Consider the following 23,544-nt stretch of genomic DNA (forward strand, 5'->3'; position numbering starts at 1 on the left):
CAGCAAAGGTGAATGGAATGACAAAGACTTGCTCACTATGCATTTTTTAGAACTCAGGCAGTACTGTTTTTTGACAGTAAGAGGTACACTACAGATGTGTATGCAGGCAAGTGTTTTAATGTAATTATCTTACAGCAGAGTGGGCATGGATTCTGGAGCCAGGCTGCTTGAGTTTGAATCCTAGCTTTGACATTTTTTAGCTATGTATTCTTGGGCATTATTTAGCCTCTTTGTACCTCAGTTTTCTCATCTGTAAAGTGGTAATAACAGTACTTACCTTAAAAGGGTGTTTTGGAGATTAAAAGAATCAGATCAGTATATATGAAGTACTCCAAACAATACTGGGCACATAGCAGTGCTAAGTGTTAACGTGCCATTACTATTTTTTAAAACTCTGCCTATCCACAAGAAGTCTCTGGGTGGTGCAAATGGTTACCGTGCTTGGCTACTAACCGAAAGGCTGGAGTTCACCCAGAGGTGCCTCCTCAGAAAAACAGCCTAGTGATCTACTTCCGAAACAATCAGCCACTGAAAACCCTATGGAGCAGCTCTGACACGCACAGGGTTGCCATGAATTGGAATCGTCTCAATGGCAACTGTTTTTTTTTTTTTTTTTGATCCACAAGATTGGTTAGACGTGCCTGACACTAAGAAGCGGAATCCATTTTTAATATTTAATATTGAAGATTAAATAAGTAGATTTAATAAAACTTGCAGGAGAACAAAGAGACTTTGAAGTTATCTGTGGTCCCAGGACCAGTAGCCTCAGCATCAACCGGGAGCCTGTCTGAAATACAAATTCTTTGGTCCCACTTTAGACCTACTGAATCAGATACGCTGAGGGTGGGGTCCAGCAATCTGTATTATAATAAGCCCTCCAGGTGATCAATTTGGGAACTTTTTCCATCACCACCTACATCTAACCTAAAGCCTGTTGATTCTCCTAAATAGCTCTCCAATTGGTCCTGTTCTCTCAGGCCTCGGCCACAGCCACATTTTAGGTCCTTACCTTCTGACCTGGATGACTTCAACAGTCTAACGACTCTCCCTACCTTACTTGGTTTTCGCCAAAAGCCGTCCTACAAAACGCCACTAATGAGATTGTTCTTAAACTCAAAGTCCAGTCGCACTGAACTACTTCAGTACTTGCTGCTTGCTAAGCACACGGCAGAGAGAGAAAAAAACACGTAACGTGCCCTACTCCTGTGTTGTTATACATACATGACTGTGCCCTTCATCTGTGTGGTAAACTCTTCAAGATTCATTTTCTGCCTCCTTTTTAATGGGTTCTTTCCAGAACCTTGACAGCACTGATGAATTTTCATTTTTGCTAGCTTTACGGTTTTAAAATTTATATTTCTTCGATAAAGAGCAAGGTTGGCCCTTTCCCCATGGACTTATCACTTACGGTAATAACTAACATTGGGTGAGTGCTTTCATTTGTCAGAAGCTGTTCTAAATCCTACTAACACTCAAACAGGGGAAGTGGAAGATGTTTTTTAAGATGCCAGGTGATATATAGTAGGATTATTCCACTAATCTGCAAGAGCAGAGATTACATGGATTATTTGCCTTATGATACTTCTCCCCTGGCTTCTCACCTCTAGCAAAAGTAAGGAGATGTGGTCAAAACTCTGGAGCCAGTCTCCTGGGTTCAAATTCCAGGACTGTCACTTACTAGTTGCACAGCTGTGGCCTAGTGAGGGCACCTCTTCAGTAAAATGAAGACAATGATAGTACCTATGAGTCGGAATCGACTAAAAGGCAACGAGTTTGTTGGTTTTATAGTCTACAAGGTTACTGTTGTGAGGATTAAATGAACTAAGATATGCAAAGCACTTAGGATCATGCCTAAAATTAGAGATTAATAAATGTTACTTGTTGTTATTTATCGTGTTCCATTCCTAGCATTTCCTATGAGCAATTTTTTTTTTTTTCCACACAAAATGAGACAAAGCATAGGAAACTGCCCAGAGTATCATGTTTTGGAATCAGAGAGTCCTGGTCCTGCTATGTGTAGTTGCTATATGATCTGAAGCACATCATTTTAACTTTTTGAGCCTCAGTTTTCTCATTTCTAAAATAGGATAACAATAAGTACCTACACTAAGGGCTGAGGAAACCCTGGTGGCATAGTAGTTAAGTGCTATGGCTGCTAACCAAAGGGTCGGCAGTTCGAATCCACCAGGCACTCCTTGGAAACTCTATGGGGCAGTTCTACTCTGTCCTATAGGGTCGCTATGAGTCAGAATCGACTCCACAGCACTGGGTTTGGTTTGGTTTTGGTACTAAGGGCTGAAGATTAAATGAGAAAACACACATAATGTACATTTAATAACCAATAGCTAGTTTTACTATTAATAATAATGTGGCTGAATTTGTTTAATTAAGATAAATAATACTAAAAAAACCCCCGTTAAAGTCAAATCCTGAATTGTTTTTAAATAGAAGAGAAAGGAAACACCTATTGAGAATCTACTATGTTCCCTGCAGTAACACATGTAATCTTTAGAACGATTCTGTCCGTGAGGTGTTATGATGCTCACTGGATAAGGAAAATGAGGCTCATGGAGGTTGTCATTTTTTTAAAGATGGCATAACAGAGATTCAATCCCAGGGATGTATGAATTTATTACATCATATTGCCCTCCCAGAGTCACAAATCTTCATTCAACAAATGTATACCTACGTTTCAGGTACTACTCTAGGCATATACTATCTTTATTTCAAAATAACAGGACATAACTAATAATAACAGTTATCATTTATTGAGCATTTATTCTATAGCAGGTACTGCCCCAAGCGCTTTCCACATATTAATCCTATTACTTGACTCTAGTCCCTGGGTGGTGCAGGCAGTTAAAATGCTCGACTATTAGCTGAAAGGCTGGCAGTTTGAACCCACCCAGAGGCACCTGGGAAGACGGGTCTGACAATCTGCTTCCAAAATATCAGAGCCTTGAACACTCTATGGTACAATTGTGCTCTGTACACATGGGGTTGCCATGAATTGAAATTGACTTGACGGCAGCTAATAACAACATACATACCCCTCCTCAGACAGAGCACAGACATAATCAGAGAACTGTGCAAAACTCCAATTCAGATAGGATATATGGGTAGTATGTTTAATTTATAGTTTATTATTCTCATAATTACAGGCTACAATGTGGAATTTTGAAAGGTAAGAGAAAATTCTATAAAGACAGTCCCGATCAACCTGAACAAGTATGTAGAAGATGGTTAAAACTTTCTAAGTAGTGCCACTTAGTGCCTCAGCAATACTTATATGTCCTTTTCAAACACAGGCTCTGGAGCCAGAGTCAACAATGTAAAATATAAACACAAAGAGCTCTTAAGACAGTCATCCTACACAAGTGAGCATGGTGATATATATATATTTATATAATATATACATATTTTAATATTATATTGGTCCACTGAGTATACATATTTTAACAAAAGATAATAATCTATGTAATCCAGTTAAACATACATAAGATTAGGGTATACTTATTACATTGAAAGTTGGTGTATATAAGTTACAGATATTTAATATTTTCCAGAATGTTTTTTTAAATACAAAGAAATATTTCAAAAGCATTTCAAACCTTTGTTCATTTTCCCAGTGCAAAAGAAGGTTGTTCAAGTCAACTTACCTTTTTCCTGAAGAGTTAAGGGGAAGAAAAAAAAACCAAAAGCCCACTACCTTTCACAACTCCCAACGCTAATTCTCGATCAACTTTTGCAGTATATCCTTAGGTCACTGGATCACTTTAGCAAAATTAAAGCCTTGTGATAATGATTCAGCCCTTGCTTCATATATAAGACTTGTATGCTGAAATGTTCCCATTTATAAAAGTAGAAAAAAGTTAGCAGTGCAAGACAGTGGTTTAAATTTTGTTTGGAACTGTAGCAGTCCAATTATGCATGGTGAGAAAAAAAGCACCATTTCAAGATAAAATGAGTCAGATACTTTTGAATTTATTTATAAGTTAGGCAATAAGTAACCTGATGAACACAAATCAATACCACCTTGACTTGGTGATTCCAGAGAATTTTAATGAGTTTTTACGTGAATTTATCTTGGTATTCAAAAGATTATTTAAGTCAAAAAATTAAAGTTACTCTACAGTTTACAGCCTATTTCAGTTTATTTCAAACTCAGCTCGTCTGCTAGGTCAGTTTTATAGGAGATGGGCTTTTAACATGTGAAGAGCTTTGGTGATTGGCAGGTTTCTTCTCTCCTAATTAAAAAAAAAAAAATTTTTTTTTTTTTTTTTGCTAGCTTGCCAATTTTATAAGTGAAGAATATGAAGAAAATAAATATTTTTAAATCATGAGAATGGAAAAAAAGCAACAATATGATTTAATACATACCACCTTTTCCATTTGTATTCAGTGAAAGATTTTACATTTCAAGTCAAGTAAGTGAGCCTTCATTAAGGAAAACAAAAATACATACAGGAAAAGTTAAAGTACCTTCCAGTTCTAGCTTGCTAAAATTTCTTCTGCAAAAGTACAAAAATAAACCTATTATGAACTAAAGAGGTCAGTGCCACAGCAAAGGCAGAATGGCTCCCGTGTTAAGCCTTTTGCTTACCTTAGATTGATGGGTAGACTTTAGGTGACAAATTTTTCTCACCGTCTAGCACTTCAGATGTGCATATTCTTACAAATTTGATTTTTAAGTAACTGATTTTATTAATTTGCAAACAATGGAAAGGTGTCTGTTGATGTAAAATTCTTTAAATCCACAGAAATTATTTTTAAAACATATTTCACAAATGAGGCTTTAATGTTTTTATTTAGGAAAAGACTGAATCTGAACCTATAATGATTCAACCTAGAACAGCTCTTTTTAAGCAGGTGAGTCAATTTATGCAAAAAGTTTTCCTTGTCCCTAAAAAACAAACTAAACAGCATTTTTATTAAAAGGAAATGCAAACATGCCCTTTAAAGTAGCCAATCTGCACCACCATAAAAGAAATAGGATGCTTTTTCCCTTCCCCTCCCCCAACCATTCAAATCCGGGGTGAATACTGCAAACTTTAGGAATCCACTGGCTATCATCAGAATCACCACAGAACAAGGGTAGAGCAGGGATGAAACTATTTCTCTATATTCCAGAAGGCAGAAGCTTGGGTGCTCTGGCTTTTACAAGTTAAAGTAGCACAGACAGGCAAAAGCTCACAGTAAATGCACACCAGAACAGGGGCCGAGGTGATGTCGTCTGACTGGGTTACTGTTTATATGGGGGTGGGAAGACAAATCTGAAATGGAGTTAAAAAAAACAAAAAACAAAAAACAAACTTTTGTCACATTTACAGGAATCTCAAACCTCTGTATCCCCATGCTCATAGGTAGTTTGATACACATTGTAAATAGCTTCAGTATTCAGGAAGAAGAGTATCGTTGACAAAGGACATGAGAATTCTTCATGCTTCTGATATCTCAGATTTGCTGAGTGCAATAGCCAGTTCTAAGTCTTCTTGCTCTTGCTGATTCAGTCGGGCAAGCCTCTGCTCTTCCTCTCTCTCGCTTTCTCTCTTGGCCCATTCAATCATATCTTCTTCAGAGGGATACTGCCATTTATAAGACCAAACGAATGAATGAATCAATGAATAAAATAAATAAAAAGAAAAGAAGGAAAAGTTTTTACAAAAGGGCATTAACTATTTGTTTCATCTGAAGGGTTCTGAGAATAGTCTTACTTGTTTTTAATTTTTTTTCCTGAAAAGACATTTAGGTTTAACTAGTTATTAAATCGGGGTTTAATTAAAAAAAAAAAAAAAAAAGAGTGCAGTCTGCAGACAGAAAATCTATAAAGGTAAACACTAAAATATCACTTTAAAAAAGGAGGAATGCTTAAGATGGATTAGAGGATTTAAAAACAGTAGAGGGTTAGCCTTTTTGATCTAATGCAAAATATTTACTACTTCAACTTTAGTAAGCATCTTCACATGTCAAATCATTTTTAACTTAACCTCCTCGGTAATTCTCTAGCTTATCCTAGTCCCTCAGGTACAGAAACTATCAAGCAAAAATTTTGCTGATTTTTCTATAGATAATGTAACAGGGTAAACTAAGCAAGATGTGGACCAAATCATTTCTTTAACTTTTGTCAGGCTTTGAGAACTTTTTGACCCAGCCTAAATAAAATCTTGTTGTTGCCGGTTGTCATCAAGTCAGTTCTGACCCACGGCAACCCCATGTGTGTAGAGTACAGGGTTTTCAAGGCTGTGACCTTTTGGAAGCAGGTTGCCTTTGGGTAGGTTCAAACTGCCGACCTTTGAGCTAGTACGTAGTTGAGAACTTAACCATTGGTGCCAACGAGGGCAGTTACAACAAAACCTTACCACTGTAATCATTAGGTTGGAGAAATATTTTTATCCACTCCAGCAGTAACCTTGACAGAAAGTAAAAATTCTACTTGATTTAAAGGTCTATGATATGGAGGAACCCCCTAAAAGGATGAAATGGAAGAAACTGTCAGGGTTTTTGAAACTGGTAGCTTTTTTCCCTAGGGAATTACAGGGTCTTTGAAATTTACAAACATAATACTTAGTATTTTTTTCAAAATGAATAAAAAAGATTATATACTGATTTATACTGTAGCATACTGAGATTCTGGAGTATGAAATAAGCAAAACAGCCTCAGCGATTATTCAAGACTCACTGTAATCAGGTTGTGACTTACAGAAACTGAATTTAAGGTATTAATTGCCAGAAGGTTATTTTATATCAAGTAAAAGGATTCTTATCTCCTAAGAAGGCCAATTCTTGATTCTCTGCTTCAAAACTGTTAAAATTTCATCTAACAAAAATCAAGTCAGAATAATTCTGACACTCCATTCTTAAAATGTTCAAAATATTTATTCCTATTCTACTCCTTCACATTTAGGACACGCCATGGAATTCAGAGTATGGATTCAGAAGCTAGGAAGCTCACTCCAACTCTGTCTACCTTAGAGGCAAGCAGATTCCCTGTCTACCTCCTTTCTAACTAGAAATTGCTGCCAGGATAAAGAGGCTGGTTGGGTGACCAAATGCTATAATGATGAGGGAGACATTAGGCAGAATGTGGTCAGGTTTATCAGGCTACTAGGCCTCCTATTTCTAAACTAATCTCAAGGGTACAAGGTGATAAGTAAAGAAAATTCCTTTGTTATGGAATAACCCACTGCCGTTGAGTCCCTTCCGACCCTTAGCAACCCTATAGGACAGAGCAGAACTGCCCTATGAGGTTTCCGAGCTTGTAAATTTTTATGGAAGTAGACTGCCATGTCTTTCTCACATGCAGAGGCTGGTGGCTTCGAACTGCAGACCTTCAGGTTAGCAGCCGAGTCCTTAACCACTGTACCACCAGGGCTATGTTGTGGAATAGTAGTGATAATGAAGGTCATTTTTGCCTGAAAAGAAATCTGGGAAAATGAAACTTTGTTAGCTACTCTGAGAATTTTTTTTTTTTTTTTTTTTTAATTATCTGAATAGTGATGGGATATATGTCATTACTTTACATCCCTCCAGACTGATACCTCCATGGCTGGCTGCCCCATTTTCTGTGCTCTCATGGGCCCTGCCTGTGCCATTATCACAGCGTCCTTCCATTGTATCTAATGGTCTGCCTATTCTAGTCAGCTCTGAGAGAATGCAGAGTAAATACGGAAGGTTAGTGAATTAGAGCCCTCCAAACAAGTAACGATTTGTTCAGATTTTGACAATTACTTTTATTTCATAAAACTAATATTTATATTTGAAAAAAGCTACTATACAAAACAAAAATCTTACTTCGTATTCAAAGAAGCCCTGGCCCTGTCCTCTCATATAATAGTTGCTGACTGTTCTCCAGAAATCATCAAAGCTTTATGCACAAATATACATACACAGTTACAAAGACACAAGCTCATTACTGACATTATTTATCCAGGAGGCAGAAAGCGAATGACCCTCTAATGGCCCAAAAGAACTAAGACTACTAAAATTATTTGTGCAATGGAACAATTTTAGAACCATCAAAACAGAATCAGAGGTTTTACTTGGGGGAAGAATGAAAGATCATGTTTAGTATTTTGGTAAATTTAGTTCAAATTATGCAAATCTGGCAGACTCCAAAGTAATCTTTGAAAATTCTTCAAATTATAAGTGGAAAGATTTTCCCCCAAACGGCCCATTCACAGTACTTACAGCACTGAAGTTCGCAAAATTGCCTGGGTCAGCCTCTTTATTGGTAGTGGTAGTAGTAGTAGTAGAAGTGAATGGATCGCAAAACATATCAGGATCTTTTTCTTTGAGGCTATCATTGCCTGGGAAAGGCTGAAATGGATCTTTCAGTTTAAAGGGATCAGAAGAATCCAATTTGTTGACTGGTCTTTTCCCTGGATCAAAATCATCACAATTAACTCAACTAGCAAACACAAACATGCAAGAATAAGAGCAAGGGGGAGCATTAGAGAACTAGGGGGTAGGGGATGAGGGTGAGTGCCTAAAACACATTCTCAGTATCACCTTAAATGGCCACGCCAACAATCTGTCCTCAAGTTTTTCATACACAACTTCTCAAAAAAATAAATGTAGCTCTATGTAGCTAAATGGGGCGGGGGGGGAATCAAATAACAAAGTGGAATAAGTGGGCCAGGAATCTTATTTTTGTTCAGAGATTAAACTCTACCCCTTTCCCCCAATGTAGCATGCTCCCAAGAGGGAGGAAAGGATAAAAGAGGAGAAGAATGACAAGGAATAAAGGGAACCTTCTCTGGTGTTACAACCTCAGTTTGTTAATTATTCAGTTATCCACTAGTGGAAGTGAGGGCAAATGACCTTTGAAAAATGTCAAAATACTTTTTACTTTCCTCTGAATTTATACACAATACCTGAAAGCATAAAATTAAAATTATCTTGGCAAAATCCCACCTACTTTTTCTCACCCACAGTATTTCAAACTGAAGAATAAACAGAATATTTTGAAGTCTAGGGACTAAAGCTTAGTGGCTGCTGAGAAACTAATCTTTGACAACAGCAGCATATGGTCCTGTTAGTCGCTCATTAACTCATTACCATTTTCAAATGAGTTCTCTTATTTTAAAGTCTTACTTAAACTTAGTACTTCTTGAAGAAAAGATGTAAGAATAGGTGTTAAAATATCTTCAACTACATATTTTTCCTAAAACGCATTAAGCTGGTAATAGTAATATTTTTTCATCCTTGTAGCAGCTTGCAAAAGATCTCTACACAGATCCTTTAAACAATCCTGCAGAGGTAGGCAAAATTATCACCACCATCTAACAGTTGAGGCAACTGAGGATCAGATATATAAATTATACACTCCAGGTCACAGAATTTATTCAGTGGGACAGCCAGGATTAGAGCCTAGCATTAGAGCCCAGATTAGGCTCCCAGTCCAGCGCCCTTTCCAACAAACCTCCCTTCCTTCTTGATCTTTCTACAATGACATATACTCACTTTGCTGAAGATTCAGATTTAATCAAGGCACTACTGTATTATTTTACTTAGGATTTAAAAAAATAATCTCACTAATGGCATCATAAAAACCTGAAGAAAAAAACTGATTCTTATTATTTTTAAAAATTTATTCTAACAATCTTACTTTCTAGCAACATGTAATATAGGATAATTTCCCTTAAAATCTAGGAATCACTTAACTCATTTATCTGATTTTTCAACAAGTAACTGAGTATTAACAACTGCGCATGTAATTCTTTAAGTCAAAGAACAGAAAAATAATCCGATCAAGAAATACCATGAAAAGGTATTATAAAAAGGTGAGAGTAATAATCTGTTAACTACTGGGGCTGAAATTTCACTAAGGAACAACATATGATTAATGACAATGAATGGGGGTGTCTTCTCACATAGCAGCACCAAAACTACTGAGGGGATTGTCTTTTTAGTCACTTCTCATGAACTTTATTATCTTCATTAAAAACAAAAAAACAAACAAATAAACAAACAAACAAAAAAAACCCTTTCTTTTTTATAACAAAACCAAAACCGCTGCTGTTGAGTCGATTCCGACTCATAGAGACTCTATACTGCAAGAAAAAAAAAAAAAATCCAAAGTGCGTAAGAATTTTTCTGGACAAAAAGATATCCAGTATTATAAAATAAAGAACTCTTTTATTAAGTGAGGTAAAATTATGTATTTCGTCAAGAAAAACAATATTTTAAACTACTGTAATCTGGATCTCTGAATTCAGCCATACATCATCACAATAAAAGATTTTTGGTTTACACCTGGCAGGAAAAAAAGGGGATTTTGAAACAATCTTCTTTTCTAAAATTAACGAAAACACCTAAGTATAGGAAACTTGGAAACTGTTGTTCAAATGGTAATCAGTGGGCTTTGAAAAGTAAGAGGTTTCATCTACGAGTTCCTTTTTCCAAGTCTTGCCTCTCTAAAATTATTTAAGAAAAACAAAACAATTAGCTCTTGCCAGAAAAGCAGTTCATGAGTTACACATGCTAGCCTATGTCTGCAATTCTGTATTGGGCTCGGACAGGTAACAGCCATGGGCTTCAGCCATGTTTTTTGAATCACTTGTTTAAGGCCTTTTACATAATATGTAAGTATACAAGTAAGGGCCACAGAGTACTCTTCAGGAAAAGAAAAGACATCTAGTTGATTTAAGAAAGGTACCAGCTCTCATACCAGGTGGTGGTGGGCAAGGCCTTGTTGGAGTTCCGATCTTTGGTGGCAATGCTGGGGGCACATCTTCACTTTGGACTGATGTTTCCTCAAACACATTTTTTGTAGTGACCACATTACTGACAGAGCTCGATGTGGCAGAACTAAATGGATCCTCATTATTGACCTTTGTTGGAAGAAAAATGGTCAGGTATGGTTATATATACAATACCAAGCAAACTGTGCATGGCCATGTAGCATTTGGAAGAATGATGTTAGGTATTATACAGCTTTCCTTATTTTGATTTTGACGGCACTGACATTTTAATCTTTGCACTCAGGGCCAAAAGGGAGAAATTAAAAAAAAAAAAGTTCTAGATAATTGTGATTATAAAATCACTACTTATTAACAGCAACAGATGATATTAAAACAAGCCAAGCAACAGATATCAAAACAAGCCAATTCTAAAGGTTTGTCAAGCTTCAGGCAATATTAAATACAAAACCATCTGAAGCTCATTTTATTTTAAAGGGAATGCATGTCTTCCCTCAAATTAATGTCTGACCCAATGATGATAAAAAAAAATACTGATCCCATACTTCCCAATGCATTTCAATATAGGAAACATTTAATTCTAATGCCGAAGAAAACGGCATCTGAAAAACTGTAAAGACAATTTAAAAATTAATTTTTTAAAGCAAACGGATCCCACAGAATGATAGTCTTAATGCACAGTAATGAAAGATTCACTTCTCCACAATGAATCAGATTTAATGATTTTTAAATCTATTTAGACCAAGGTTTCTCAACAGTGTCACTACTGACATTTTGCACTGTCAATAATTCTTTGTTGGGGGAGGATACTGCCATCCTGTGCATTGTAGGATATTTAGCAGCATCTCTGACCTCTATCTACTAGAAGTGAGTAGAACCCCCCACCCAGGTGTAACAACCAAAAATGTCTCCAGACATTGCCAAATGTCCCCGAGGGGCAAAATCACCCCTAGTTGAGAACCACTGATACAGATAATTTGACATATATTCTATTTCTCTTTAAATCTGAATTCAACCCTAGAGCTACACTGGATAAAAGGGAGCAGACATAAGTGCTGGACTATATGTGTTCATTATCTTAATATTGACCCTAACAGCCTCAGCATATAAAACCAAGTAGCCAATGCAGAGAGGATGGAATGGCTGCCCACATTTACAGTGAATGACCCAGCTAGTCAAGTAGGAAAACGAAATTTAGTTTACTATGAAGAAAAGCACTAAAATTGTCAACCAATTCTGTCACGAGAAAATTAGACATTACCTATACCATTAAAAAAAAAAAAAAATTATTAAAAAAAAAAAATACCATTACTATAGCCTATTCATGTACAGAATGTCTAGCTACATCTATCTTTGATTTCTATCTGAAATCAACATTTGCTGTGGCTTATTGAAATCAAGCTGCAATGTCTTTGAGGGTTATATAACCGAAAAGAGGGACTGCTCCTTTGGTGCAAACACAGTATATTTTTTCTTCCCTTAATCATTGCAGGTTACCTTTGACAATGTGCTGAAGTCAGCAAATCCATCTCCAAATGATTCATTTCCAAAAATAGAAGCAAAGGGGTCTGTGGCTAAAATGAATAAAGAAAATCAGTGCAACAGGGCAGAAACACCTCACATTTCATGTTCTTTTTCAGTTGTTAATATTCAGACAAATGAAATACCTAATCCCAAATATTAATTCCTGAATTTGACTAAAGTTCACAACTAACAGCACAGGGATAATCCCACAAGATGAATTTCTTTGTATTAAATGTACCGATAAATGATTCAAGGTCAAACACAGGTAAACTAATTCTGGTTAGTGTTTAATGCTAAAATAATATACCTCCTATGAATTTAAACTATTTCTAATACAGACATGAGAAGCAAAAAAAAGCTAGACATCAATTCCACATCTCACGCTCATTCCTCAAAGCCCATTTCGAATGCTACTTCACCTACAAAGCCTGGAGTAATCCAAGTGCCTCTAATTCTCTCGACAAGAAGTGATTTCTTCCTTGTCTGGCACCGACTGATTGTAGTTTGTATTATGGTCATCTGTGATTGAAATATCACCTTTATTAGACTGTAAAGTCCTTGAAAACAAGAAACAAGGCTTATCCACTGAAGAATGAACACTCACCAAACATCTGTTGACCATATACCAAGTCCAACAAAATAAGATAAAATCTCTATCCTTGAAAAGCTCACAGTCTAACTAGGGACATGTAAACAAATAATCCTTAGTGGCTGGTGTTGGTGGTTGTATTCAATCTGTATGCTAAGCAAATAATCTGAGAAGCTGGACTATATGAAGACGAATGGGGCATCAGGATTGGAGGAAGACTCATTAACAACCTGTGTTAGGCAGATGACACAACCACACTTGCTGAAAAGGAAGAGGACTTGAAGCACTTACTGATGAAGATCAAAGACTACAGCCTTCAGTATGGATTACACCTCAACATAAAGAAAACAAAAGTCCTCACAACTGGACCAATAAGCAACATCATGATAAATGGGGAGAAGACTGAAGTTGTCAAGGATTTCATTTTACTTGGATCCACTATCAACACCCATGGAAGCAGCAGTCAAGCAATTAAAAGACACATCGCATTGGGCAAATGTGCTGCAAAAAATCTCTTTAAAGTGTTGAAAAGCAAAGATAACACCTTGAAGACGAAGGTGTACCTGACCCAAGCCATGGTGTTTTCAATCGCCTCACATGCATGTGAAAACTGGATGATGAATAACGAAGGCCAAAGAAGAAGTGATGCCTTTGAATTGTGGTGCTGGTGAAGAATATTGAATATACCATGGACTGCCAAAAGAAAGAACAAATCTGTCTTGGAAAAAGTACAGCCAAGATTTCGTCTCCTGTACATTGGACGTGTTATCAGGAGAGACCAGTCCCAGAAGGACATCATGCTTGGTACAGTAGGTCGGCAATAAAGAGGAAGACTCTCAACAAGATGGACTGGCACAGTGGCTGCAACAATGTGCTCAAGCGTAACAATGATCACGAGGTTGGTGCAGGACCAGGCAGTGTTTCATTCTGTTGTATATAGGGGTTGATGAGTTGGAACTGACTGGAAGGCACTTAACAAACAATAATGAAACAGGTAAAAGCTTTTAGCGATGTATGAAAAAAGTACAGTAGGAGTCACTATCTGGGAGAATAAGGAAAAGAATCAAAGAAGTCATTCCATTTGAGCTAGGTCTTTTGAAGTACGAAATGGGGCTTGCCAGATAGATAGGAGGTGGGGGAGAATGAGGTATTCCGGGCAGAAGAACAGTACATTGCAAAAGCATCATGGTACAAAAAAAGGCATGGTGTATTTATGGAAGGGATTCCAGGGAGCTGAAAAATGTGGAAGGGTGATTTAAAAAAGAACTAAAAAGACTGAGGCCAGATCATTTAAGGAACATATGTCTGTCTTCATTCTTTAGGCCAGATATTTGCAAACTTTTTTTTTACCCAGGAATTTTGTTTCAATAGAAGCATTACAAAAAATCCTAGTATATAAAAAAGGTTTCCTGAGTGGTGTAAACGGTTAAATGCTCAACTACTAGCAGAAAAGCTGGTGGTTCGAACCCACCTAGAGGCACCACAGAAGACAGGCCTGGAGATCTGCTACTGAAAGGCCACACCTTGAAAACCCTACTGTGCACACACAGGGTCACCATGAGTCAGAATCCACTCGATGGCAACTAACAACAACAGATTATAAAACATGACAGAATTCCTAAGATTGAAGAGGGGAAGATGAGGGGAGAACTGCATTAACTGGAGCATTTCTTGTTTGGTCTTTGTTGCCCTTCATTCAATCATCGAACAGAAAGTCTACTATTTGCTATTTGTGGTATTGGGGTCATAAAGGTAGATGGGAGAAAGCCCCTGGTCTCATAGAGCTTTGGTTCCAGTTGCGAAGAGTGGGACAAAGTATCTATTAGAATGATAAAAATAAAACAGGAATGTGACAGGAAAAGACTGGAGAGGCTCCATTAGATTGCATGGTCAGAGAAGCCTCTCTAAACAGTTGACATTTAAGGTGGTAAGAACGAACCGGGGCAAAGTCCCTAAGATGGGAAGGAGCCTGCCATGTTCAAGGATCAGAAAGGCAGTGTGGCTAAAGCATATGGGATGATAATAAGCATGGTATGACAACAGAGAGGTAAGCAGGGGCATGAACAGTGAACCTAGAAATAGGTTACAGGTATCTGAGGTATTGATCCCCTCAGCCCCAGGGAGGTAGTGGGGAGTGAGGTAACCTAGTAGCTTATACAGTTTACTGCATAAACATTATCTTTTTAAAAATGTGTACCAGGATATAGAAAAGGTTTGGAAAAACTGAGGTTGCCCAGGATAAGGGGATTAGATTTGGTTGTTAGAAAACTGGGAAGGCACAGGAAAGTTTAAAGCAAAAGAGTGATATGATTAGGTTTGTTTTGTTTATTACCACTGTGACTACTGTGTGGGGAACGTAGCGAGTGAAAGCAGGACACTAGTTGGGAGACTATTACAGTAGTTCAGGAGACAGATGATGATGGTTTGACCTATGGTGGCTGCAGTGAAGATGGAAAGACAGATTAATGATACATTTTAAAGGTAGAGTGATTTCAGGAGAAGGAAAGAAAGGTCAAGGATGATTTCTTGGTTTTTGTTTTGAGCAAAAGGGTAGACTGTGGAGTAGCCTGGAGGAAGGACATGTTTGGGAGGGAAAAGGCAAGAATTCTACTTTGGACATGTTCCATTTGAGATGCCTATGAGACATTCAAGCAGAGATGTTAAGGCAGGTTGATATGAGTCTGTGGGGAAGAAGTCAAAGCGGCGAGTATAAAATGGGGTGGCTCTTTAGCATAGAGACAGTATTTAAAGCCATTCAACTGGATGAAGAAAATAAAATCTATAGGGCCCTGCCATAACCTACTCATGCTGAGGAGTATTACCTCTCAAAATGCTCATCGTCTGTGATAACAGGAATGATGGAGTACGGAGAGCAAAGTCTTATCAAATTACATGAATATACAGGAAGGTCTGAAATGAAGGGGTCTAGCACACTTAAGTCTATATATTTAATTTCTTTCTCATTTTACAAAGGATTGAGACAATTTGTATAGCACATAATAGATGCAATGAATATTTTCTGGGTTAATATAACCAACCAATCATATTTGCTGGGCTTCAGATTACACAGGAGGATGTTTTAAAATCATAGCTGAAGGATTTTAATTTTGGTGTACCTGAGTCAAAATCAGCTGGACAGCACACACCAACAACAGGGATACATTAAAACAGCTGATACTCCTGCTCAGTACCAAATGGCTGAGCAAGAGACGAGATAAGAACAACAGAAGCATGCGTAAGACACAAATAGTGGAGGAGCCGAATGATGATGCAGAACAGGCTTCACAAAGGAGGTGACATCTGGGTTTGTTTTGAAAAATGAGTGCAATGTTTTCCACATATTAGACAGCAGTAAGTCTCTTAATAAGGAGCCCTGGTGATACAGTGGTTAAATGCTCGGCTGCTAACGAAAAGGTTAGATGTGGCAGTCTGCTTCCGCAAAGATTATAGCTTTGGAAACCCTATGAGGCTACTCTGACCTACAAGGTCTGTATGAGTCAGAATCTGCTCAATGGCAGTAGGTTTTTGGAAGTCCTTTAATGACTATAACTTAAATATGTACTTATTTCTTCAAAAATTTTTATTTATTAAGTGCTTACTATATATTAGGTAGAGCCCTGGTGGTACAATAGTTAAGAACTACAGCTGCTAACCAAAAGATAAGCAGTTTGAACCCACCAGCCCCTCCTTGGAAACCCTATGGGGCAGTTCTACTCTGTCATATAGGGTTGCTATCAGTTGGAATCGACTTGACCACAACAGGTTTTTTTTATTTATGTGCTAGGTGCCGTGCCGGATACAACAGGGGCAAAACGACACGTCTCCTGCTCCACAAGTGTGACACATTACTGTTTCATCACAGTCCGCTTACCAAGCGGGCTAACATTTTCAGCTGCAGTGAATGGATCTGTTCTGAAACAGGCTTCACCTGTTCAGGAGCAAGGGCTATCAATAAAGTCAAAGAATGTTTATAAGAATTGCTGCCTGAAACAGGAAGGTGGAGAGAAACCAAGGAAAGATCTGGAAAGGAAGGATGGAAAAGAGAATTGCAAAAGAGAGGGCAAGACAGAGAGCAAGCAGAGGCACAGAAAAAGTCTCCTGTTCTTCCCCTGCTCTACTGCTTTACAAGTCATCTTCGTACAAAAACGTGTCCACCCACTCATTTAAATGTGCAAAGTGTGCCTTCACTTTATGTCTAAAAATGAGTATAACACGCAAATCAACAAAAGAGGGGCAAGAAAGATGTATTATTTTTGTTTGCTTTGTCACCGAGACAGTCATGGGGTGGAGGAAGTGGGTGAAAAGTATGGGCAGGAGCTTACAAAAATCAGTCCTTTAGGGATGCACCAGTGGCTCTGTGTCTGAAGAGGAGGTTGAGAAGCCCAGTGTTAAAGGAAGTCCTGCAGCTTAGCCATACAAGTCGATTTCGTACTGATGCATGTCTACTGAGTCCCATGCCTGAGGCCCAGCTGTATCGTGGGTGCTGTTTCAGGCTTTCCCTTCTTTCCCTTCCTCTTCCTGCTATTCCCGCTGCTGCAGCAGCTGAGGTACAGCCTGAACAGGCTTGATGCTCTCCTGATTGGTAGAAAGGTGGCAAGGGAAAAGGAGTTGGGCTCATTTCACTGGATGAATGGAATAATCTGCTTCATGCTTTTTCTCTGCCCTTGGTCCCCTGCCTTTAGGAGAAGTCAGAACACATACGACAACAGCACTGAACCAGGGCAGGTTTGACTAAAATACTGTGAGGTGTATGTTGTGAAGGGAAGTAATAAAAAACATGACATTTCTACATGAAGAACATACAGTTTACTAGAGAGTTTTCCCACACTTTCTCATCAGCATAAAAGACCTATTCAGCACTGATCCAAACTGGGGAATGTACCCTGGATGAATGACAGAACATTTTTGCCCAAATTGGGGGATTAAGACTTTGGCAAGAACTTGTCAGATCAGGTCAGACAGTGATCATGGTTGGTATGAAGCAGACGCCTGCCCAGAAACCGAAAGGACGCACTGAGTGCCAACTTGTTCAGATCACGTGGGAGACAGCTGCTGGGGAGTTCCAGAAGTACTTGGTGGGAACTCTGCAGGTGGCTTTCCTCCTACTGATGCACCCAGGAGCTATGCGCCATTAACCAGCAGAAATCAAGCTTCAAATGCAAATGTGACCTCATTAACACTCCCCTCCCCGCAATAAAGGTAATAGGTAATGGACACTTTGGAAAAACACATAAAAGCATAATAATAATAAAAAAATAATCCATTACCTTATTATCAGAAATAACCCTAACATTTTAGCATGCTTCCTAAACAGCCTTTTTTCCTGGTATTTTTTCCTTACATATTAAGATCATCCTATTCTGATTAAAAAAAAAAAAAAAATTTTTTTTTCTATCCTGATAATGCCTTATTTGTGAAGATGCAAATGACAAAGCTACATTTAAGGTGTCACCCTTTATCTCCTTACCCTGATTTAATTCATAGCACTTATCAGTATCTTTCCCATATAAGCTCTATAAAGACAAGAACTTAGTTTTGTTCACTACCATATCATCAAGGCCTAGAAGAAAGTCTGGCAAATAGGAGACACTCATATTTATTGAAAATACTGGGGGGAAAAAAAGGGGATAGAAACCTTTATTAAGGGTTCTCCAAACAGATATCATAACATTTGTTTTTTTCCTCGTAACATTTCTCAAGGAAAACAAATGACTGTTTTTTTTGGCAATGATAAAATTCAAGCTATCAAGTAAAAATTAGAATTTTAGAAAACTGGTATCTATCACTATAAGCTTAACAGCTCAGCAATACTTAGACTTTTCTGATGAGATGGATGTGATACTAACAAATGTGATTTTTTAAAAATATTGTACAATAAAATGTACCAACACTTGGAAAATCTATATAGCTTAGTGAACCAATATTTTCTAAATGATCAGGGCGTGGTGTTATAAAATCATGTATGGGTAAAAGACCCATTCAATATGCAAGACAGACCAATGGATTTTAATGTAACAGAATATGAAAAATTTACTGATAAGGGTTCATATTTTAAAGAAAACTTGTTGAATTTTGGTATAATATCAAAAAGGAATATCTATAATTACCTGAAAAGGTTATTAAAATACTTTTCCCTTTTCTAACTATGTATCTGTGTGAAGCTAGAAATTTATTTTTCATTTCATACTTCAACCAAAACAACCTAGTACAGCAGACTGAATGCCTAAGTAGATACGAGGATCCAAACCAAAAAACCAAACCCGTTGCCACTGAGTCGATTCTGGCTCACAGCGACTGATGTCATCTATTAAGCCAGACAATACAAAACACTGTAAAAACGTATAAACAATAATACTCTTTTCATTAAATTTTTTTGTTTAGAAAACAGTTTTCTTTAAACATGTTATTTATGCTAATATGTAATGAATCTATTATTGTTTTTAAATTAATTGCTTTTAAAAATCTCAGTTTTAATTTCTAATACAGTAAATATTGATAGATATAACCCATATAAACAAAAGCTCTTTGGGGTCCTAAGACCAAAAAGCTGCTGTACTTGATGTTCTCTAAGGTCACTGCCTATGGTTGTTTAAATAATCGCTTCTTTCCTAATTATTTTGTTGTTGCTGCTGGAACAAGAGCCCAGTCTGGAGTTGTCTCCCCTACCTCCAAACAGTCCTTTTATGGATCATTTGCAAGTTTCTTCCTAAAATGTTTTCATTTCTTTACTCAATATTTTCCATTTCATTGTTTCCCTATATTCCCTGTTACCCTGCCCTTCTTCAAATTTTGTTTTCCAAGAATTTCTTAATTTTGTCATTTACTTAGTAGATAAGTACAGAGGCAGGATTATATGGCAGAAAGCTCAATGGACATGTATTCAGAAGCAAACTGATACATGACCCTGAGGCTCAGCTTCCCTTCTACAATATTAGGAAGTTAAGACTGTATATAATAGTTCTCGAACCTTATTTGAAATCCCAATATACAAAACCAGTAAGTGGGATTTTTATTAATTTAAATTTTAAGTTCAAATTTATAGCATTTATTTATCATATGACAACCAGAACAATGTGAAGCAACTGAGATTAACACAAACATTTAAAGTCAGGAGTCCAGCTTATTTCTGTACTTGTTTTTTCTTGCTCCATTTGAAAAACCTAACTCACCCAGAAGTAGTTATAAGATATACATTTGAAAACAGAAGTTCTTGCAATCTCAGAGTAATTTAATTTTTTTTCAGAGGTTTGCACAAAAACAACTTAACCTCGACAGAACTTTTAAAGGATGAGCGTACCACAATTTGTTAAAGAACTGATTCATAAAACGTAAGATTTCATGTACTTAAGTACACTTAAAAAAAAAATTCAAAGACACTTAAAAGATTCTGTGTCACCCCCCACTCCAACCTTTATATTGTCAGGACTGGGTGAGAAGATGAAGAAGAGGCAGTGAAACAAAGTGGCTAAGAGCACAGGCCCTGTGGTAAGACACGGATTAGAGACTGAGCACTGCTTCTTCTTAGTTTTATTGTGACCTTAAGCAAATTACTTGACCTGAGTCTCAGTTTCCTCATTTTTAAAAGAGGAAGAGTAGTACGTATCTCATAACCATTTTAAGTTTAAATGAGAAAAAACACACAAAAAAACCTTTGGATGATTTTTCGTATGGCTGTTTAAAAAAAAAAAAAAAAAGTACAGTTCCCTGACATTATTACCCCGAGTCTGTGGAAGGTCTGTGTTAACACAGCCTCAGACACCATTAATGTGTAACCCATTCAACTCTAAAGAGTTTTTGGTTCTAAGATTCTCATTCACTGGTCTCCTACTACATACGCTCTGAATAGAGTAGCTGACTCATTCATTCACTCAATATTATTACATGCCACAGTCTTTGTATAACACAAAAATACGTCAGTGAAAACAAAGAACCCAGTTCCTTGTGGAGCTTAAATTCTAGCAGAAGGAGATAAATAAAAGAAAAACAGAGTAATGTATATAGTATGCTGGAAAGTAATAAGCAGTAAGAAAAGAATAGTAGAGAATGGTAAGGTGGGAGTGGCTGGGTTGGGCAGTGGTAATTGCAAATTTAAAATAGGGTGGCCAGAATAAGCCTCACTGAGAAGGTGACTTTTTTTTTTTTTTTTAAATTGTACTTTAGATGAAAGTTTACAGAACTAGTTTTTCATTAAACAGTTAGTACACATATTGTTTTGTGACATTGGTTACCAATTCCATGACATGTCAACACTCTCCTTTCTCGACCTTGGGTTCCCAATCACCAGCTGTCCTGTCCCCTTCTGGCTTCTAGTCCTTGCCCCTGGGCTGGTGTGCCCCTTTAGTCTTGTTTTGTTTTATGGGCCTGTCTAATCTTTGGCTGGAGGGTGAACCTCAGAAGTGACTTCACAAATGAGCTAAAATGGTGTCTGGGGCCCATACTCTTGGGGTTTCTCTAGTCTCTGTCAGGCCAGTAAGTATGGACTTTTTTTTGTGAGTTAGAATTTCATTCTACATTTTTCTCCATCTCTGTCCGGGATCCTCTATTGTCATCCGTGTCACAGCAGTCGGTGGTGGTTAGCGGACACCATCTAGTTGTACTGGACTTAGTCTGGTGGAGGAGAGGGTGACATTGGAGAGAAGATTTTAAGAGTTAGTGGAGTTGCTATAACTCATATACGGTTGCTATGAGTCGGAATCTCGATGCCAACAGGTTTGGGTTTTTCTTGTGGTTGGAGTGGCTATGAGTCGAAATCTACTCGACAGCAATGGGTTTGGTTTGGTGGAGATCACTGTGTGGATATACGGAGACAGATCATTCCAGGAAAAGAACATCTAGGGCAAAGGGCCTAAGGAACACCAGGCTATCAGCAAGAGCAAGAAGGCCAGAGTGAGTAAAGGGAATAGTGATAAAAGATGTTGTCAGAAAGGTACAAGCCATTGGTAAGGCTTTGACTGTGAATGAAATTAGTCACTACAGGGTTCTGAGTGGAAATGTGACAAGATCTGACTTAGGTTTAAAAAAGATCAGCCTGACTTTTCTGTTGATAACATACTAAGGGACGGTAGGGGTAAACGCCAAGAGATGGGTTAGGAAGCTTTTGCAGTAATCTAAGAGAAAGGTGGCTTGCCCCAGGGTGCTAGCAGTGGAGCTGGTAAGAAGTTTCTGATTCTCGATATACAGTAAAACCTGTGAAAGCTGGAACTTATGTAAGGCAGAAACCTGTCAGAGGAGGAAAACTCAAATATTTTCCTCTAAAACTAGCAATAGAAAAGTGGTAAGATGCCACCCTGTCAAAGGCAGAAAACTTTCAAGACTCTGAAAAAACAAGGCTATCCCGTTGAGTTCCAGCTCTCACACGTTTCACTGAAATTAGAAGGTAGAGCCAAATAAGATTTTCTGACAGACTGGAGATAGAGTATGAGAGAAAACGAATAATCGAGGATGGCTCTAAGGTTTCAGGTCTGAACAACTCTAAAGCTAAAGTTGCCGTGAACTGACATGGGGAATGCTGCAAGAAAAGCAGGTCTGGGGAGGAAGATCTGGTGTTCAGTGTTAGATAAATCTATCAGATATTCAAGTGGATGTCAAACAGATAGCTGGATATGAGTCCAGTCCAGAGTTGAGGACAAAGATTGGCTAGAGATGTAAATCAGCACACAGATAAGTGAAACCATAAAACTGGACAATAACCACAAGGGAGCATAGAGAAGAAAAGAAGTCCAAGAACTAAGCCCTGGGGCAACGTGACATTAAGACGCTAGGCTAGGGGAAAAGATGAAAAAATCAACAAAGGAGACTGAAACAGAATGGCCAAGGAGATGGGAAGAAAACCGGAGACCTAGATGAAGGCAGTTTTGGTGAAATAAGAGGCAAAGCCTTGAAGGGGTGCGGGGGGGGGGGGGGCGGAGGATTGGAGATGCAGGTTCTTTCAAAGAGATTTCCCGTAAAAGAAAAAAAAGAAATAGGATAGTAACTGGAAGAGGAAGTGGGGTCAGAGTAGTTTTTTTTTTTTTTTAAGATGGGAGAAAATAACACCATGTTTGTACGCTACTAGGAGTGATCAAGACTAGAAAATTAATGATTTAGAGAGAAAGGGGAGGAATGCTGACGTGATGGCCTTGAAGGAACAAGACGGTATTATATCTAGTGTACAAGTAGAAGAGTTGGCTTTATATACGGAGGCATCTATTGTTAACAAGTAGGAAAACAGAGACTGTAGGTTCAAATGTTGCAGGGAAACAGACGAGGTAGTGGTGGGGGTCTGTGGAAGCTGTCTTCTGATTGCTTCTATTTTTTTTAAGGAAATAGGAAGATGTTCATCAGAATAGACTGCAGAGGAGATGGTAGGAGTTTGAGATGAGAGACGGTGTGAAATGGTTGCCCAGAAGGGTAGGAGAGTGAATGGACTAGGTTAGGTAATATGACTGGCCACAATAAGGGCCAAACCAGTCAGTATGGCTTTTACTCCAGAGTCTATACTCTTTTTTCCAAAAAATGTACATAATTTTTATTGTTGTTCAGAATATAGACAGCAAAACATACACCAACTCAACAGTTTCTACATGTACCATTTAGTGACACTTGCCATTCTTCAAGTTATACAATTATTCTCAACTTCCTTTTCTGAGTTGTTCCTCCCCCATTAACATAAATTCACTGCCCCCCTAATCTTTTAAGTTCCTGTTGTCAATTTGATCCCACACACATAGTTCTTAAAAAAGCATAATGCTC

The 23,544-nt window shown here is 37.8% G+C and overlaps 1 protein-coding gene across 5 annotated transcripts in view; it reads right to left on the reverse strand.

Moving 5' to 3' along the window:
• Nucleotides 1–4,169: 4,169 nt before the first annotated feature.
• Nucleotides 4,170–23,544, reverse strand: part of EPS15 (epidermal growth factor receptor pathway substrate 15) — a 177,024-nt gene continuing 157,649 nt past the window's right edge. For all 5 annotated transcript variants that reach the window (XM_049875165.1, XM_049875161.1, XM_049875163.1 and 2 more), the window contains 4 exons: nt 12,198–12,274; nt 10,670–10,832; nt 8,188–8,378; nt 4,170–5,585 (listed from right to left, as the gene is read on the reverse strand). In XM_049875165.1, the coding sequence (XP_049731122.1) occupies nt 5,439–5,585; nt 8,188–8,378; nt 10,670–10,832; nt 12,198–12,274 (578 nt within the window). In that variant the 3' untranslated portion in view covers nt 4,170–5,438. The remainder of the gene's footprint in view (nt 5,586–8,187; nt 8,379–10,669; nt 10,833–12,197; nt 12,275–23,544) is intronic.

This window comes from Elephas maximus, chromosome 3 (genome assembly GCF_024166365.1).
Source record: "Elephas maximus indicus isolate mEleMax1 chromosome 3, mEleMax1 primary haplotype, whole genome shotgun sequence".
Classification (NCBI taxonomy): domain Eukaryota; kingdom Metazoa; phylum Chordata; class Mammalia; order Proboscidea; family Elephantidae; genus Elephas; species Elephas maximus.